The sequence below is a fragment of the Oculina patagonica genome, chromosome 3, assembly GCF_052425735.1.
Source record: "Oculina patagonica isolate OP01 chromosome 3, crgOcupat, whole genome shotgun sequence".
In the NCBI taxonomy this organism is placed as follows: domain Eukaryota; kingdom Metazoa; phylum Cnidaria; class Anthozoa; order Scleractinia; family Oculinidae; genus Oculina; species Oculina patagonica.
This window is the reverse complement of record NC_135760.1, coordinates 15,832,055-15,852,316: the sequence shown is the minus strand read 5'-3', so window position 1 is coordinate 15,852,316 and position 20,262 is coordinate 15,832,055. Positions and strand designations below refer to the sequence as shown.

At 38.9% G+C, this 20,262-nt stretch overlaps 2 protein-coding genes across 2 annotated transcripts; one reads left to right on the top strand and one right to left on the bottom strand.

Moving 5' to 3' along the window:
- The first annotated feature begins 2,278 nt into the window (after positions 1-2,278).
- Positions 2,279-15,841, top strand: LOC144646937 (1-acyl-sn-glycerol-3-phosphate acyltransferase epsilon-like). The gene is made up of 14 exons (XM_078506652.1): positions 2,279-2,383; positions 3,063-3,137; positions 3,679-3,810; positions 4,270-5,294; positions 6,360-6,435; positions 6,921-7,036; positions 9,352-9,407; positions 9,713-9,746; positions 10,459-10,549; positions 11,699-11,748; positions 12,150-12,264; positions 13,036-13,106; positions 13,521-13,573; positions 13,909-15,841. Exons 4-14 carry the CDS (start codon positions 5,079-5,081, stop codon positions 14,132-14,134), a joined length of 1,104 nt encoding a protein of 367 aa, XP_078362778.1. The 5' UTR covers positions 2,279-2,383; positions 3,063-3,137; positions 3,679-3,810; positions 4,270-5,078; the 3' UTR covers positions 14,135-15,841.
- LOC144646940 (uncharacterized) lies at positions 15,056-19,098 on the bottom strand. Its single transcript, XM_078506656.1, has 3 exons — positions 18,889-19,098; positions 17,911-18,716; positions 15,056-15,929 (listed from the first exon to the last, which is right to left on the bottom strand). Exons 1-2 carry the CDS (start codon positions 19,085-19,087, stop codon positions 17,947-17,949), a joined length of 969 nt encoding a protein of 322 aa, XP_078362782.1. The 5' UTR covers positions 19,088-19,098; the 3' UTR covers positions 15,056-15,929; positions 17,911-17,946.
- Between the last annotated feature and the right edge of the window lie 1,164 nt (positions 19,099-20,262).

Below are 20,262 nucleotides of genomic sequence, written 5' to 3'. Positions count from 1 at the left end.
GTTCCACGTTACTTTCTTGTGCAACCCTTATATAAGGAACGTGCTTTTCTCTTTGAACGTCCAGGCATTCAAAATGGCCAGAGCCACAGGGCTTGTTCGTCCATGTGAGAGGCTTGTTATATCGAGATTTCCTTGTTGTCTCGTTATTTTTCGAAAACTTCAAGCCCTGAACAAAGATCCAACTTAACAAGTTAAAATGTTGGAACTGTTTGACCACCCAGCTGAGACACGTTGGTCGAAAGTTTGATACAAGCCAAACTTTGCTCGACATGTTGAACAATACCGTAAAATTCCGGTTATAAGCCCTGGGCTTATAAAGTTCGTAAGGGGTTTTGGGTGGGCTTATTAACGGAGGGGCTTATATCCTGGAGGGCTTATAAGCGGAATAAAAAAAACGTTTTGAAATAAGCCACAGGAGTGTTGATCGAAATGCGTTTTTAAGTTGAAAACGCGTAATAAAGCAACATTTAGCCCTGTTCAGTACTGTCATCCGGTAGAGGGGGCTTATATCCGGGTGGGCTTATAATCGGATGCATTTTTTTTGTTTCCAGATAGATGGGCCTATAACCGGGGGGGGGGGGGGGCTTATAACCGGAATTTTACGGTATTTGAATAACCGTAACGAACGATCTTTTGGGACCGTTTGGCCATTTAACACAAGCATGAACCAAGCTGTTTCTCTGTCATGGAAGAACATTTTCTCCCTGGTATCAACTTTATGGATAGGCAATGACTGCACCAGTCCAGTTAAATTGTTACGCCATTATTTTCCTCGTTCAAAGGGCCTCTTTACATGAGAGTTTTCGTCCCGGGATGAATTCATCTCGGTGTCTGGTCATTTTCTTGTTGCTGTTTACATGATGATACATGATTTCGTCCCGGGATGAACTCATCCCGGGGCGATTTCATCCCGGGATGAAACACCGAGTTGAAATGTTATCCCGGGATGAAACGTGACGGGAAACGTCATGTAAACAGTCTTTCCGGGATGAAATATTAAGTAATGTAAGCACGGGCGAGAGGCCCTAAGTACCTGAACCCTACCCTGTGTCCCGCAACGGATACCACACTGACGGACACCTTGATATAACAGACGAACATGAAGATACTAAGGTCCCAGCGAAACTTATGGGTTAGATAAACTTGCAGGAAATTTAGTGAAAGCAACAACGGCATTACAGACTCGCTACATGCGAGCCCCAATCTAACCGCCGCCTGGTTAGCTCAGTTGGTAGAGCGCCGGACTGCTGTACGGTAGGTCGTGGGTTCGAACCCCAGACCGGACCAACACTCAGGGTCTTAAAATAACTGAGGAGAATGTGCTGCCTTTGTAATTACATCTGCAAATGGTTAGACATTCTAGTCTTCTCGGAAAAGGACGATAAACCGTAGGTCCCGTCTTCTGTATCTTTACGGGACGTTTAAAGAACTCACACACTATTCGCAAAGAGTAGGGCACGAAGTTCCCGGTGTTGTGGTCTGGCCTTTGTGTAGTAAATTACAGTATGTGTACAGCGCATTTGAACATTACATATGAAAAAATGCGCTATATAAATTGATTATCATTATTTATTTGATTATCGTTAAAAGGGTTTCCCTGATGGGTTTTGTTATAACAGGCGTTGACGGTACGAAAAAAATTAATTCGTGCATGCCAAATTTTCTTCAGTTGCGGCTGTGTCAAAACACGCTCGGCGACTTTTTGGGAATTTTTCATCTTTCTAGCAACTTTTTTCTTTCCGAGCAACTTTTTGCACCGAAGATTTTCCGAGTGCTACAAGTTCGAAGGCCATACGAACGTTGCCGAACATTTTTCAAACTTCTCCGAAGATAAACGAAATTTGCCGAAGATGTCCGAGAAATTTCAGAAGATGCTTCAACATTCGGATCATTCAGCATTAAAACTCATCAGCAAACATGACGTCACTGGTATCTCCACGATTGTTCTTAGTGAAAGAAATCCTTGTAATTTAACACATTTTGCCCTTAAAATGTTATTTAGATATTCCTGTTGCAATTAAATTGCATGAGAATTCTTAGAACTCTTGCCTTCAAAGGGACGGAAATTAGCTTATACTTGGAGGTTTTTCTTCTTCAAAAGCATTGTTTTAGATCTTTTGGAGAAACTTTCGAGCAATTTTTTTGGATTTTGGAACAACTTTTTAAGAAATTTCGAGCAACCTTTTGGAAAATTTCGAGCATCTATTTTAAAAATATTAATGAAGTACGTAACCATGTTAACTTCCCTCATTCGATAAATATGTTTTAGTAATTTAAATGTTAACGCGAATAATGATAAGGTTATTAGACTGTTGAGCAAGTGAACGGTGTTAAACCATTCTCGTATTAAAAAACAGAGAACGTGGAATCGTATAGCTTTCAGGTAATTATTATTTCATTTTAATCTTTTAACTGTGCAAGAATTATACAGGAATATTGACATCCTAAAGTGTGAAAGCATAGAGTTACGAAGATATATGACTGAAAGGTGACAACTGAATTCACTGAATATTCTAGCGAGTAAAGTGCTCAAAACTCGATTGAGAGGAAACATGTTCTTATCGTTTATGGCTGAATAGCTTAAACAGCAGCGGTTTATGTACTCATTTTGGTTCTGAATTTATTTTGTCTCTGAACTAAATGATTATCTGTTGAAATCTGTTAAGGGGAGCAGGGGTGCGCTCGCCTCCCACCAACAGGGCCCGGGTTCGAATCCTGGACAGGCGTCATATGTGAGTTGAGTTTGTTGTTGATTCTCGTCCTTGTTCCGAGGGTTTTTCTCTTCCTCTCTCCACAAAAACCAACACTCCCGCTTCCAATTCGGTCTCCGATGCACGTACACTATATAGCGAGCTCTTTCAGATACTTGGGTGAATAAATTACATTTACATTACAAGCTGATTGCAATGTGCTGACATATAGTCACTTAGCAACATTCGCTTGACGAGGCCGATAAAAGCTGTCTTTGCATTTGAGGTCACGGACATTTTGTCAGTAAACGGTAAAATGAACTTTTTTCTGTATTTGATGTACCAACTAGTTTTTAACTTCTGTATTTTCAGACATGCCGAGAAACAGTATGCAGCACGCCATTCTTGTGTTATTTGTCCTTTGCTTTCACATTTCTGTGAGTGCAGGTGAGTCGGTCAAGTCTTGTGTCACTGTGCATTCTCTTCAGCTAAGCCTCCTTGCTTATGCACTACTCACGCCGAAAACATCTTCCTGGCAAAAGAAGAACCCATAGAGCTGGAAACCTGTGTGTAAAAAGAGAGACGTCCAGTTATCAGTTATATGTTGCTTGATATTTCGTTACATATAACAGTGCGTGCCCATCGGGACTCTGCGTAACATCGTGTTTCGACAAACAAATTCAACTTATATACTTAATTGGGTTCTTAAATAATAAAATGACTAATATCCTCTTCCTTTCGAGACAAAAATTAGTGAGATGGCCATAAGGAGGTGCATGGGTCCGCCTGTCAAAATGTTTTAACGCAACTCTTTAGGTTATTGCCAAAGGTCGTCTTACTGATATAAAAACCCCGAATAAGCGCTTTTATATTCTCGCCAGTGTTCTTTCAGTTCTCTCAACCCTCTAATATTTTTTAAGTGCATCGACAAATAAATTGAGAACTGTATATTCAAAGATCTGAGTTAGATATCGCAATTTATTTGCAGATACATGCAAGCCAGACACCCAGCCCTTGAGCAAATGTCAAGAGTGGAAGGAGGGTGGATACTGTACAGGCTCGTACGAGAGTTCTTATTATATGAACGAGAATTGCTACGCCACTTGTCATAATTGTGAAGGTAAGAACGATTCTAGCCCCCTGCCTTTCTCCTATAGGTATCGGTGAATCTCAGCGCACGAATTTATATAAACCAAATATACTTCAGTTTTCTCCGTTGAAAGCTCTATTTTTGTTTTGTTTTTCTTACATTCGAGATCTTTCTTTTCACTTTTTGAAATTTTCCCAATTCCCACTGAAAACGTAAAATGAAGTAAGAAATGAGGATTGTTGATATTTTCTTAAATTTTCTTCTCTACTTAACATTCGTCTACTTCCAACGGTGAAGTACAAATGAACTAGTCGGCATGCAGCGAAGCATCATCTGACGGCCAGACTTTTTAAACGCGCGTCAAAAATTCACCGCCGTTTTGGCATGTTTTTTTCAGACCCGATTTCAGGGGCAACTGAAACAGAGTTCAGGCATTTTATTCCTTTATTTTACTGCCATTCTCTCACCTTTGTTTTGGTTTCATTTCAGCCTAATTTCGTGGACATCGAAATAGCATGTTGGAAATTATTTTATATTTTATTCCGACAACTTGAAGTAGTTGACAGACACGGCATTGGTGGATGATGCTTTTACTCTACAGTTGTTACTTATAGAATGAATATAAAGACAACATATTTCTTTTCAGAACCAGTTTGCTGGCTCACTAAATGTAATCCAGATGTAAAAATAAAAATAAAAACGCGCAATATAGTTCGTACAATAAAAGTGCCACTTCAAGCCACTCTATTTAGAAGTCTACTTTGATTACTACACTTGGAGATGCACATTTATATGATTTTGTCCAACGAACCTATAGCTAAGTTAGCTAGAGCACCAGCAAATTACAGTGAAACAATTTTAGCAAGTCGCTTAGAAAACAGTACAATGCAATTATAAATAAAAACAAGTACAAACATCAAAATACACACAAAAAAGAAAAGGTGGAGATATTTGACATCTTTGCATGGCTTTTCCGTGTATATTAAAATTTAGTCAAAACACTTCATTGCACATTTGCAAAAAAAAAAACATTAGAGGTTCAACAGTATGATAAACCTATCGATAAAATCAATCAATCAATCAGTTAATAAAACAACAATCAATCAATTCACGTTGGGACCACGTTGGCAAAAAGACAGCGAGCGCCTCACCCCACCCCACCCTACCTGAAATCCGCCATCCGCTTGGGAACCTCGCATTACAAAATAACATGGCGGCCACCTTCACATGCACAGAATAAACCCGTGGATATTATTTTGCAAACTTTGTGAATTCAGCAAGTGCTGTTGTTTAAAACTATGCTGACTGCACTGGGTCACATCCAACTTCTGCGTTTTGTCGGCCCAGCCGCTGTAGTGTTAGGGGTAGCACCACAGTATCTTTTGGCTTGGTTCGCATGGCGACTGGCCTCACTGCCATTGCCTCGTCGTGTTTACGAGCGCGGAGATGAATTTATGTACGATATGTATCAGTCGCTGGTCTGTTTCTTCTTTGAGACGTGCACTGGAGCGGAGGTAACATAACTCGAGTTTAAAATAGATAAGTTTGTTTTCTGTGGAATTCAAGACCACGTGAAAATGTTCAACTGGATTGGAGGTGTGGTAAGGGTGTGTTCCTTTGGGATATGGATCAGGATCAGTGATCCAAGATCACTCGGATCGTGATGCCCAAAGTGGATTCATCGGTTTCTTTGATGCACCATTATCCAACTGATTGTGCATCATTGATTCTGCTCCAGATCATCCCATAGGAACCTACTTTTATGCTTGTCGAGGGGGACAAGAAGGCGGCAGCCCGGGCGGGAGAAAAGGAAAGGAGAGAGGGCGGGAATCTGGATTTTTAGGGTGGAGAAAACCAGGATAAATTTAAATAATGTCTCAGCGTTTCATTATATTTTGAAAAAGAAATGTGACAAAGAGGAGGGAACAGGAGGGAACCACTACAGAAAGGGGCGGGAAGCGGGAAAAAAATGAACAGGAAGCGAGAGTAAGAGGTATGGGAAATGGGAGGTTCAGACCCCCCTGTACTCCCAGGGGGGTACTCCGGGGTCAAAGTGACGGGGATGATCGAATGGAGGCAAAACTCAGGACCCAAAAAAATCCATAAGTCTCCCGACATATTTACCCAAAAAAATCCCTGGACCAAAAAAAACGCCCAAAAAAATCCCTAGTCAAATTACCCCTAAACTGCCAAGGCCGCGCCAAGGCACTTTAGTTTGATTTTAATACCCAAAAAAATCCCCTATTTAAATCAAGTCACCCAAAAAAATACCTGCCAAATTCTCCTACCCAAAAAAATACCGGAATCGAATATTGTGACCCCAAAAAAATCCTTCGCACATCCCCGTCACTTGGATCCCGGAGTACCCCCCCCCCCCCCCCGGGCCTGTACTAACTTATAGAAAAACCACATTTTACAAAATATTCCAAAATATCCTCAAAGTTTAGCGACTGCCCCGTCTTTATGCAAAGCTCTACTAACAGGTGTCAAGTTTTATTTTTCGGGACGATGCTGTTTGATTTGCATGTCTGAAAAATGGTACTAACAATATGTTACTCTGTCTTTCTCGTTTTTGGTAGGTGATCTTTTATGGTGATCAAATTCCATGGGACAAACAAGAAAATGTGATTGTTATATGCAATCATCAAAGTTCAGGTAATGATTGTACAATTTAAGCAGCTCTGATAATTAAATTTTATGAACCCTGTTGTACCAGTAACAAACAGTCAAACTTTCTTAGAACCTTCCATGCCAAATTTTGGACTTCCATATTATTAAGCGACCAGTAATGGCATCCTCCGTGTGTTGTGTGGTTCCTGTTAATATCCATACCCACCCCATGAAAGGTCATTGGAAATTTCAAGGTGGGGGGGGGGGGAACTCAAAAGTGAAATACCGGTATTTTGAAAGAAAGTATGAAGCTAAAATGGAATTCTATTAAAGGGGTTGGTGGGAGGGGGGAGGGGGAGGTCAAAGCAAAAAACCTTCCATGGTGGGGGTATGGATATGTTGTGGTTCAATTTTATACTTGGTTCAAATTTCATTTTCCTTTGTTTTAGGGATGATGGAGACATTTAATGCAAATTAAAAGAGTGCAATGCTGATTTGTCTTTTTCTTTTAAATATTTTATTTTATACAGTGGATTGGATTGTCTCAGACTTTCTAGCTATCAGGCAGGGTTCACTGGGAAGAGTAAGATATATTCTGAAGAGTGGACTAAAATATTTACCATTATATGGCTTTTACTTTGCACAGGTAACTTTTTTCATATAATAGTTATATGTGACCCTCCATATGAAAAGGGGGCTTATCGTAACAGCGTTTCAAGAGCGTTTTTGTTTGAAACGCGTTTGAAACCCGTTTCAAATGCATTTGAAATTCGTTTCAAAGTGTTTGAAATAGGCGTTTGAAACATGGTGAAACGCGTTTGCATGTGTTTGAAACGCCATGCTTAAGATTATCATTACTGTCGAAGCATTATTTATTCAAAATGTGACAACGATTTCAGTTCAAATTATACAGTGTCTAGTACATCTACAGTAACTGAGGAAATCAGAGAATGATGATGTTGTAGCAGGAAAACTTTTTGATTTGAGTAACATTTTCTCCTCATCAATAAATTAGCGTGATGCACACTTGTGTTAATTGCAAGAGCTTGTCTGCGAATATTGCATTGTGTACAGTTGTACAGTCAATATACTTACATCGTATGCCTTATCCACATCACTTTGTGTCTGAGGCATGTTGAAAATATGTAACGCGTACGGTAAACAAACACATTCGCTGCACGAAAACTATATCACCACATATCCTGAAGCGTGTTTCTTGCTTTTGGACCATCTTGTCGCTTGTTAATTCCCTTGTAACTTGAAAAACCAAACTGAACAACACATTTCAACTGTCCGTTCGGTTAACCGATCATTTTAACTTTCAAATCTTGACCGCCAAATAAAGTAAACAAAGTATCAGATCGTGTGCATTGTCACGTCTCACACATCAGTTAATAATGGTAATAGGACTGAGTGGAGTCCAATTCGGTCTGTAATCATACGAGTGATTAACAAAATCGGACGACCACGAAGCGGGAGTCCGATTTGTTTAATCACGAGTATGATTACAGACAGAATTGGATGACACGAAGTCCAGTTACCAATTAATCAAAACTATGACAAAATTTGAGAAACAAATTAAACTAATCTTCGGTTACATGGTTAAACGCCTTTAAAAATATTGAAAAACATAACAGTTTACTCCACGAAATGCACAACAACAGCGCGCGCAAAATGACGCGTACTGTCCAATTACACAGGCATGACGCGTACACTGTCCTATTACACTGTCCAATTACAAGCATGACGCGTACACAGTCCTATTAGTGCTCAAATCGGGCTACTTATAACCAATCACGTTCGAGAATTTTGTTATAGTTTTGATTACATTTGAAACTGTTGCATGTAAAGTAATTCCACGCCACGATTAATCACGTGCGGAACTCGTGTAACCTGATGCTTCAAACCACAAGCGGGGCACTTTGAACGTTCAACAGCGATCATTTGAAGTTTCCGAGGTTTCATGAATGGAGAATGGCAACGCACACAGGAGAAAAGGAAACTGCAAATTTATGTTCCCTGTAAACACACTGCGATATAAATATTAAAAATTGTATTGATTGATCGATGAAAAATTCACTTTCGGATGCCAGATGACACGTTTTCGGTGAGTTGCATTCCTTCAAATGAAAATACAGTCGCCGCTGAGTACTCGAGCGGCACTATTGATTTAATTTTATACTCCTGTTAGTGAGAAATAATATCAACCAGCTGGCTTTATCACACAGCGATTTTGCAGTTAACAGTTCGAAAATTAAGACTGGTTATCAAAACTTCTGCGCTATGTTTAAGTTGACTGCACATGCAGCCCAACTGCAGTAATTCAACAGTAAAATGAGCGCTGCTAAATGGCTGCCGCGGAAAGTTATTTTGTGCAGTTAAATTGGAGCTAGTCTACAGTTTTTGCTAAATTCTGCAGAATGTCTGCCATTTGAAAGCAAAAGGGCCGCAGAAAGTCAAAAACAACCTTTTCGCCAAGCTTCCGGCAACACGGGTAGACGTCATATTTTGTTTCGATTTGTTACCGGGATGTTCTGTGAAACCGTTCCAAAAATTACTATTGGGAAACTGTCATAAACAATGTTGTCTTCCTCCTACGTTTAGTAACAATTATGCTCAAATAATTTGGCGTTTCAAACCCTATAAAATGCGTTTTCTGCATTTGAAACGCTCTAAATTCAAAAGGTGTTTGAAACGCGTTTGAAATCTGTTTGAAACTGTTTGAAACCCGTTTCAAATGCGTTTCAAACGCTGCGTTTAAACGCGTTTGAGAGAAATTGCGTTAAGCCCCCTTTTCACATGGAGGGTCACATATACCTGCCAACTTTTTCTGGGTCAATATCAATGTCCGACCTCACTTTTGTTTTGTCTGATTAAAATGGTGACTAAGTTAGATGCATGTCTTTTCAAGGGAAAAAATTATTTGCAGCCCTGTTAAGTCTTATTCTTTTCTTTTGATAGCATTCATGTATATATGTAAAAAGAAGTGGAGCAAAAGACCAACAGTATGTTGCAAGGTATGCTGCTACATAGAATGCTTCTGTAGGTTCTTGACTGGATGTATTAAAAACCTCTTACTTTCAAAACAAGTTCAAGCCAAGTTTATTATTCTTTCTGTAATCATGTTGAACAAATAATTTATTGCAATCTACCAGGTAGGCTCCATTTCCAGCCGCTTTTTCGGAAAAATGAGCCCGCAGTCATTCCCCTGGGAGGAACAAAGATCGGACCCGAGAAGGCGGCGGAAATTGAGCCTATCTACCAGGCTGGTTCCAAGTAATCAAAAATTTAACTCTTTATTGTTTCAAAACTCTTTCCTCAGGAAACTTACAGATCTAAAGGCTCGCAAAATGCCTGTGAGTATTTACTGTAAATCTGAGCTTAATTTTTTGGGAAGAAAAGTGTTTTTAACAATTTTAAATCTGCTAATCTCACTTACATATGCATAACAATGTCCATGGAAAGAAAATTAAGGAGACAAAATAAGAAACTTTCAAGCCCTGATGCCTTTAAATTGTGTAACTAATGGTACCGAAAAATTCCGGTTTACAACTTCGTAAGGGGTTTTGGGTGGGTTTATAAGTGGAGGGGTTTATATCCCGGAGGGCTTATAAGCAGAATAAAAAATGCGTTTTGAAACAAGCCAGGGGAGGGGGGGGGGTTGGGGTGGATCGAAATTCGTTTCTAAGTTAAAAACGCGTAATAAAGCGACATTAAGCCCTGTTCAGTGCTGTTATCCAGCAGAGGGGGGGCTTGTTTCTGGGGGGGCTTATAATGGGATGTATTTTTTTGTTTCCAGGTAGATGGGCCTATAACCGGGGAGGGGGTGGGCTTATAACCGGAATTTTACGGTATTCACTTACTAGTAAATACTAGTCTGACTCATAATTATTCAAATATTTATATTTTAATATATTAAATACAAAAAAAATTAAGTTACTAACTTATTGTATTAACTTACTAGTTAATAATTGTCCAACTAATAATAATTCAAATATTTGTATTTTAATAATTTTTATATTATTTCACGAAGAAATTTAATTTATTAACTTAATATTTTGCTTTAAGATGTGGTTAGTTATTTTTCCTGAGGGTACACGATATAATGTAAACAATACGGCAGTGATTGAAAAAAGTCAAGCATTTGCAACTGAACAAGGTAAGATGTTATAGTGATTATAATGATAAATAACTTTTTTACCTTCATTTATACCTCCAATAAATTAAAATAATAATAATTACACTTTATTTATATAGTGCTATTTCTATTTCTAACCAATAGTGCTTGACAAGTTATTGTTACAATTTGTATATGATAAAAAATAAAAGATCAATAAAAAAATTAAAAAGAATAAAAAGACTAGCTAATTTGCCTAAGTTAATTGTAAAAATACACTAAATAAGGGCCGAATCGCACTAGCGGACAAATTTTGTAACAAATGGTAGATTTCATCATTAATGAGTCACTTGTTGCAGAACACAAGTGCGATTACGTTTTTCGAGAGCTACAACTTGTCCAACATTTTAGGAAAACAAAGAAGCAGCTTTCTTATGATTGGTCCGCGTTGCACGCGCGATACATTTTGTCAAACAATTGCAAAAACAAGTGCGTACGACTTGTTTGACAAGGGCAAATTTTGTCAAAACGGACAAATCATCAAAGGGGCCGAAGTCCTGCCTCGAGGCAGGACATTTCATGACAAGTCGCATTCCCATGCCCTCGTAATGCCAGATAACAATATGTTGTTGATTGGCTATTGTGTTTGGCCCAAACTGGACCTAATAACAACACACACACCAAAATGTTTGCAATAGTATGTACCGTGATGTGGCTCTCACTATCATAATTCAGCCGCAAAATCTTTCCGCGATAGGCAAGGCATGTTTATAAGCGAAGTATTTGCCCAATGTAAGAATGAGAAAAGAAAAAGTTATCTTGAGACGACTCATTATTCCACTGCATGAGAACACGCGTGCTCCAAATGCAAATTTTTTTAGAATTTTTTTACCGCGTTGTACTGCACATTAAATGTTTGCCCAAGACGGCCGTGCTGAGAAATGTACAGGGATGCCATAAGCACGTGCAAAGCTATTGTACTAATAATTTCACCTTTTGTTCTCTTCAAGATGTCTCTGACTTGTCGCGACAATTTTGTTTTTGTCAAAAATGTCATGACATTTAAAACTTGTCCGCTTGTGTGATTCGGCCCTAATTATAAAAATATCACTTGGGGCCAGATGCATAGTCATAAAGCAAAATGTGATGAATGTCAATATATAGTTTCATTTTTTTTTTTCATTTCTGCAGGTCTCCCAGTCTTGTCCCATGTACTCACACCAAGAACAAAAGCTACTGAAGTTAGTATACTGTGACCTTCATACACAAAATAAATATAAATCACAAAATTAAATTTCCAGATTAGGAAAGTCTTGCAGAACCTCTTTTGGGTGAAAATGTTAAGGTTCATTCAATCAGTTTTATAATCAGTATAGTAGGAAATCAGCAAGTAAAAACCAATCGAAGTGCACACGATTGACAAGTATACATTTACAAAAAGTTGTTATTGAACAGCTGTAATTGGACATCCACATGATCAATTACATGAATAATAGGTATGCATAGAACCAATCAAAATTGAGAAATTTGTCATGGATAAATTTAATTTATTGTTTATTAACAGTTCTGACGATTGTTTTTAAATGGCATTATGATGTGAGAAGTGTTAATATTAAGGGAATCTTCTTCTGTTATGTTTAAGGCCAGCCTTGAAATATTGTCTTCAGACTATTTGGATGCAGTGTATGACCTCACCATTGCCTACAGCATTGCAAATGAGAGTCCTGTGCCTCGCACACCAGCTCCGAGTATGACAGGTGAGTGCAATAAAGGTAAAGTAAAGTCTGTGTCCGAGCCATGAGGCTCATACAGCCGGAGCTTATCCTGGTTTCCGTAGCATTAAGCGACTAGGAGTATTGCTACTCCCCCCTGGATGGGATGCTAGTCCATCGCAGGGTTACCCCCCAACAGTAAATTTGCCAGTACCCATTTATACACCTGGGTGGAGAGAGGCACTGTGAGAGTAAAGTGTCTTGCCCAAGAACACAACGCAGCGCCCCGGCCAGGCCTCTTGAGGTGAGTGCAATGGTAAATAATAATAAACCACCTTCCTGAACTGTGAGTTTGTTGCATTAGCAACCAAATCCAGATTCTTAACAATAAAATGACTTGAAATATTGTTTATCTCCCCGTGATGGGATGTTTAGCCACTGCATAAAATTTGTTAGCCTGTAACTGGATTAAATAAATAGGAAGTTCAGTGGCATGCTTAGTGTGCTGTACTCCAAATCAAGTCTGGATCAATAAAGCCCTGTTTGGGTCATCATGTTGTTTTCTTAGGTAAAACACTTTGCTTTCAAACTTTATCTCTTTACCCAGGTCCAAATGTTAAATGCCCCCCCCGGTAGTGTAAATTAAATGCTGGACTGTAACCCTTTGATGAAGGATCATACCAATCAGGGAGGACTAGAAATATTCCAAGTCACCTTGTGCTTCTGAAAATGGAGATTAGCACCGGCCTTTTGTTCCACTATGCCTCAACGCTAAATCTCTACTGTATAAGCGAGTTCTTGCTTTCTTTTCTGTAGATTTTCTTGTCTCGCGGGGCCAGCAAGTCCATGTGTACTGCCGTAGGCATGCAGCACAAGACATTCCTAAGGTCAGTACTGACAAGTTTAGTTTTAATATTCTCAGGGCTCAGTGGGTTTAAACACTGTGGGTTTAAACACTGTGTTTTTAAACTTGGGTGTTTTTTAATCTAAAATTGTTTTCATATTGGCAATGGGTAAAGGACTAGATAGCAGCAGGCAGGGTGTTAATTAATGGGAGATGTTTTGACAGATTTTTTTGTCATCTTCAGTGAAAAAACCACAAGTTACAAAGTCGAATTTATAATAAGTGAAATGAATCGTAGTAATGAAAAATGTAACAGAAATGAATAATTGAAAAAATGAAATTATGTGACAATTCCTGACTATAAAGAAAGCTTTAAATTTGCATGGTACAGTTGGCGATTTTTTAAGAGCTTCAACCCTGTTCTCTTTGCTGCTGACCATTCTTTGTTTTATTTCAGGATAATGAAGGAAGAAAGCACTGGATTCATGAAACCTTTGTAGAAAAAGACAGGTAACTTGAAAGAAGAGATTATCATGATACCTTTTCAATTTTAATTAATTTAAGGAGTATAATGAGGTTTTAATTTTTCTGATAAGGATAATGAAGCAATTGAAGCAATGAAGCAATTAAAAAAAAATAAACCTTGTGTTTCTAACAGGTTTTTATTTAATATTTACATGTAATACTGTGTAAAATAAAATATAGATGACTCGTGTGCCACTTGCTTAGCATAAAAATTAATGTGTAACTTTGTTGTTTATAGAAAGCTGGGAAGTTTGACCTCAAAAAACAGAGACCAACTTTAAAAAGTTTAAAAATGTTTCTTTTGATTTTTCTCTTTCCAGGATTCTCAACAAGTTTTATAATGATGGTGGTAAAATGCCTGGGGTGCCGCGGAAAAGAAGGCTACCTTGGTCTAGGACTCTTCCCTACTTTGTGTTTTGGATGGCAACACTGTTGCCCTTTCTTGCGACTAAATGGGGACGATCAGCGTACTGGAAAATGTGGCTTTTGTCGGGTTTTGGGTCGGTGTCATACATGATGTTTTTGTTTGGAAAAGTACAACGGTGATGCATGACACTAACCCATATCTTCTGCACTTTGAGGTGGCATGATAATACCAGATTTGTCAGAACTAGTTGTGGATATTTGCTGAAGCCCAGTAAATAAGCCTGATTTTATCTGTACATGCAGTTGAAGTGACCACCTCTGCTCAGGAATTCAAAAAAGTGGTCGTAACTACAGTGTAGAGCTCACCTGGTCGTTTACAAGAATGGACTCTCATAAGCAGTCACATGGTGAAACAATAAGGACTGGTCACTCAGTCTCAGCGTAACACTCCTTCTGCAGCCGTAAATCATCTTGAACTTATTCTGAGAGCTTTATCAACCAACATTATTAGGCATGTTATATTTTGGTTCATGTGATCAAGTAGTGCAAACTTTTGGTAAAGTGTTGACTAATTCAACTCATAATTTTTGAGTGGTTGTTTGCGAGAGCTTAAAACTAAGGACAAGACCGGTTTCAATAAAGATTGTAAACAATCAGGGACCACTCGTCTATTGTTAGGTGAACATGTCAGAGGTATCCCCAGGGGTGGATTCCAGGGGTTCTGATCCCCCCCCCCCCTTTCAGTTTCAAATATTGCAAATGATAATTAATTGAGAACACTCCTTGACAAAATCAAGAAAAGAGCAGAATTAAAGTAAGAACTGTGAGGTTCTTTAAGAAATTTTGAAATACATGTGTTCGGAATGGCTCAACCTTTCTTATAATTAGTGACTGATTTCAGACATGATGGATCCCCCACCCCTTACAGAAATGCTGGGGATGCCCCTGAGTATTGCAGTTAAATAAGTACGCCACGGGCTTATTCGATAAGTTTCAACTGATTTTTTTTTAATTAATTTTATTAAACAATGAAAGAAAGCAACAATAAATGTTCAAGATGTCTTCTGTACATGACATACCACTAATGTGTTTACTACAAGAGAGTGTAATATTTTCTTTATTGGTCTTGTTATGATCATGACTATTACTGTATTTAACAATGATTGAAACTATTATTTTAATAATATTTACCCAATTTATTTTATGAAACCTGACTACTAACAAAAAAAAAATAATATTTATGACTAAGGTTATGATCCCCATTGAGCAGTGATAAAAGAAAACTGTTAACTGAATGCACTGAATAAAGTCGACTTTGAAACAGTTGCTTTTTAGCACATGTGTGGTGTCTAAAAGGTCTCAAATAAGCATGAAAAAAAACAATAAACAGATAAATACAGATAAGAAACAAAAATATATTTGTCATCTCAACTCAGATTCCTTTGAGCAACAACCAAGGGTTTACTGCAAATTTCATTGTACCACTTCTGAGCTTACAGTGTACCTACTGTGTTCATTCTCAATACCAAAATTGTACCTTCTGACACTGCGATCAATTTACAAAATTTGTACAAACATAAACTAGAATGCAGGGCTCAAGACTAACGGTAGCCAACTAGCCAAATACTACTAAAATTTAGGTTTTGGCTACCAGGTTTAGCATTCCTACTAGCCATTTGGCTAGTGAAAAACTCGGAAAAGTCAACTGTTCTTGATAGAAATCAATATACCTGTCTAGTGAAAAATTACTTTTGGCTAGTAAAATCTCACATGTCACTAGCCAGTAAACCAGTGAGTTAAAAAGTTAGTCTCAAGCCCTGAGAATAGAAACACAACATTGAAGTTGGAGGCATGTCAGACTTGTTGAATAAAGTATCAGCAAAGTTTGCTCTCGGTTCTTCTTTTCTTTGCCGTTATTCTTGTGTTGGGGACTTTGTTCCACTTCTGTTTGGTAACCTTCTTTGTTACTGAAGAACTGGGCAGAGAAAAATAATGATTTAAAATAAAAAGATTTATTTTTAAAAAAAAGTTTCAAGATCAGGGTTCTAAGTTCTTAATTCTTTATAAGTCACCATGGCAACCCTTATAATCATAACAGTTGTCCAATGTTGACATAACTGTCACCATGGTTGCAAAGCATTTTAGGTGATAATCCCCCAACAAGCCCAGTCAAAACCCCCAGGCTTTAAAGTACGTCTCAAATTGGATCGCATTTATGTAGTAGACACATTTGGTTCCATTATTTATCTTAGTTTCACTGTAACTGATCTTTAAGCCAGGCATAAAAACTGCCTACACATGCAAGCCACTTCAATGACTTGCATGTGTAGGCAGTTTTCATGCCTGGCTTTAAGATCAAGATAAGATCAAAGTCTGAACCATGCAGCGATAACAATCACACATAATAAAATTAATTTTGACTGTCTGAGATGTACCGGTAGGAAGTGTGGTGGACTTATGGTCAATGCTGGAAATAATTTTTCTTACTTAAAAGGACATGTGTCCTTCCAAATTTTTATTTTGAACAGACATATTAGAAAATTGGTCGGACATCAATTCGCATTTTAAATCAAACACATTGAATTTTCCAAGACACAGTCACGTAAGTTCTCGGACATCACGTCCGAACATATTGCAAAATTGGCCGGACATTTTGGCATATTTGATCGGACAATGTCCGATCATCAAATGTTTGAAGTTTAGCAGACCGTAACGGCAACTTTTCGTGCCGAAACTTCAACACATTCCGGTTTCGAAACAGTCGAAATGGTGCAAGATTGTATATCAAGACTTCCTTCGACAAATTTATCCTGATTTTTGTCGATATGCATTTGCAGGTTCACTTGAATCACTTTTGGTGTAAATTTTCCCCTGTTCTCAGTGAGCATTTTGAGCGTGGAAGTTGCCGTTACGGTCTGCTAAACTTTAATGTTTGATGACGAATCATGCCACGTTTGATACCCAATTAGATTATGTTTCGGCGGCGAGTGTTCACACTTAGTTGCAAGCGGCGGTAATCTCAGTCTCCATCCAGGAGTGTAAAGGGACACTGGCAAGCCGTAAGAACAACATGACAAAGTAGTTGGGGGGAGGGTGGGGGGGTAAAATGGGCTAGCATTATTCCCCCAGTCCAGGGGGTGTAGAAATACCCCAGGGGGAGTACTCCAGCTTGTTAATGACGGGGATGATCGAAGGATTTTTTGGGGTTTGAAATTTTCAATTCCGGGATTTTTTTGGGTTGGAAAATTTGGCAAGTATTTTTTTGGGTGACTTGATTTAGATAAAGGATTTTTTTGGGTATTACCTTAAAACGAACTAAAGTGCCTTGGCGCGGCCTTAGTGTTTTTATGGTATCAGATGAATAAACAAAGCGAGCGTTCTTGTGTTATGCTATTGCCCCTCCTGGCAATTTAGGGGTAATTTGACAAGGGATTTTTTGGGGGGTTATTTTTGGTCCAGGGATTTTTTTGGGTAGTGTCGGAAGACTTAGGGATTTTTTTGGGTCCTGAGTTTTGCCTCCATTCAATCATTCCCGTCATTTACAAGCCGGAGTACCCCCCTGGGAGAAATACTCTGGGCTGCTTCATGCTACAGAAGCCAGAGCTTAGCACTTGCACTGATGTACAACCATCACTGTCTTGGTAAGGAAAGTCAGGGGAGCTGCCATATTTTATGGGGGGGGGGGGGGGCTGAATATGAATCCGTCAGAGTTTGATATGTATGTGCAAATCATATCAACTTGCAATGCTCTGCAGCAAGGGGTCTGGGATGTGTCAATTCTGCTCTGAATTCCTAAGGGGGTAGCCTGAAAGTCACTCACTGCACCAAGGTAAGGAGGGGTACACGAGGTCACATGTCGCATGCAGGGGAGTGGGGGAGGGTAGAGCACTTCCATGGAGAGATTCCACCAAATCACAATATGATTTAGAACTTTTAAGAATTTAAATTTTCCTTACCAAGACAGCAAGGCACTCAGTCGTTGTAAAGAATCTTTAAAGAGATGCCTCTTCTAACCTAGAAGCTAACTCGTCGGCGCCAGTCTGTTCCCCATCTTGTTCGGTCGTCTCTTCTGAGGTTTGCGGCTGTGTGCTATCACTATTTGTGGCTACTTCTGGCGAGGAATGTGCAACATTGGATAGGTTTTCAGTGTTATCTCTCTTATCAGTTTCTGTGGAATCTACTGTTTGACTCGGAGCGGTTGAATTTGATCTCGATGAGCCAGGAATGCGGATTCCGGCGACACCTTTGCTCTCCACATCTCTCTTATCTCGTTTGATTCTTCTCCTTCTACCTGGCTCATTCTTGCGTGTTTGAAACATGTTTTCAAAGTCTACCACGTAAAGAAAGCCGGCGATTAGAAGAGTACAAGATCTCTGTCCACTTTTAAAAGATTTCTCCACTTCGGCTGAAGTTTTCTCATCGTAAGACCACCATCCATTACGACCTTCATAATACCAAACAAAGTCTTCGGCGTCACTTTCATCTTCACTTTTTTCCTTCGCTATTTTCGCAGCTTTCTCCCCTTTGTCCACTTTGTCTACGACTTTAATGAGCGTAGGATTCTCAAGGTAGTCTACAGCGAGAGAATGACGGCATAAAGCACACTTTCGGCTGCGCAAAACGACACCTTTAATGCACAAGAAGCAGAAGATATGGCCGCATGGAAGTTTCACAGGATAGAAGCACGGCTGAAGACAGACCGGGCAGTCAGGGTTATAATCGAGTTCTTCGATTGTTTGAACCACCTCATCTTCAGCAAATTCTGAAAATCAAAGAAGAGAGCATTCTTGAAATAAACCGAAATTAGCGTTTCAGAACAAAGAAGGCGCAATATCAAATGTGGTTTGTCGCGAAAGCTGGTGGCTGTTTTGAACCAGCTGCAAGCCTACGCGAAAGAATCGATCGGATCCTCATAGAAAATAAAATTCACTGACCCTCAGTCGATGTTTTTTCTGTGTCTTCTAAGGACGTCGAAGATTCTGTAGGGCTTTCAGCCGTATTTACCGTTGCTTCTGCCATGAAAATTGCAAATAATATGCAGAGAGCAGTCACTTCGGCTGAAGTGCTGTTGCAGAAATGTTGTTGGTTCCCAGTCCTCACAGTTTTGTTGCTGTGCACAGGATACCCACACATGTGAGGTGACGCACAAATGAACTGAATGACAATCTTTTTTGCTTTGCCGAAATATTAAAATGCCATGGATATGTTGTTAAAGGCTTGCTTTTACCTAGCTAAGAGTGTCAAATTTTAGTGATTTAGTCTGGTATTAGAAAGGTTGTCAAAAGAAATGGAGGCCCAATTGTAAATGAAAAAGCTGTGCAAAAGAAATTAAATTCATGAAAGTAGATGCTTCCTTGTTTAAACTTTGCTTTTATCTCGTTTCTGTTCCTATCTCTTCTCCTTACCGTGAAGATCAGTCTGTCGATTTTAACTTATTATCTCAAAAGTATTCCTGATCCAGAGGTGCTTTATTGCGATTTGATGAACATACATAAAACATATACTTTAAAAAACTCTATAACTGGTTGGGGTGACCGTTGAATAATGGCAAACGTTTTACCAAAATCAGCAAACCAAGCGAAAGAAAAGGAGGTTACCATTTACAATTCCGTTTCCAATTATTGTTTCGCCTTGACATGGAGGACTGCAAATGGATGACATGAACATGGATGAAATGAACATGAGACACGCGACGCGCGTGTCTCCTCGCGCGGACTGATCTTTTCCCGCGCTCGCGTGCGGCGACTTACCCTGACTGAGAAAAAATGAGGAAGTACTCCAACTTCATATCCTTTCCAACCAAAATTACCGCCGGGATTTTTTGTTAACTAATAACACTCCAGGTCTACAAATGATCCTGGCACACCTCTTTGGTTTGCCGATGATGTGGCTTTGGCTGACGGACATCTGAGACCCTCAGGGTTTCAGATGTCCGTCAGGGCGTCTGCGACAGTTCTTAAAAAAAGTTCATAGTTAAACAATTTTATTTCTTAAAATAATCTTCAAATGAACCAGTTGTATTACAAGCCAGTCGGGTTATTATGCAGTTTTGCCCTTTCATTTAGTTCAACAAGATAAATCAGTCAAATTCTGGTATTCTAATAAAATAATAACCGTCTTAAACTGAGCAAGGAAAATTTGCAACGAACGGATAACTATTTCTCTTAGTATTAAAGCACTGCGCATGTATAAAAGCAGTAAGGCTTTGCAGAATATAATATTTCACTGATTTCACTTATCCAGCAAATTGATCCGCGAATGTGTAGAGAGATATACGGTTTTACCATATCTTTTTTTTTTGAAAAGAA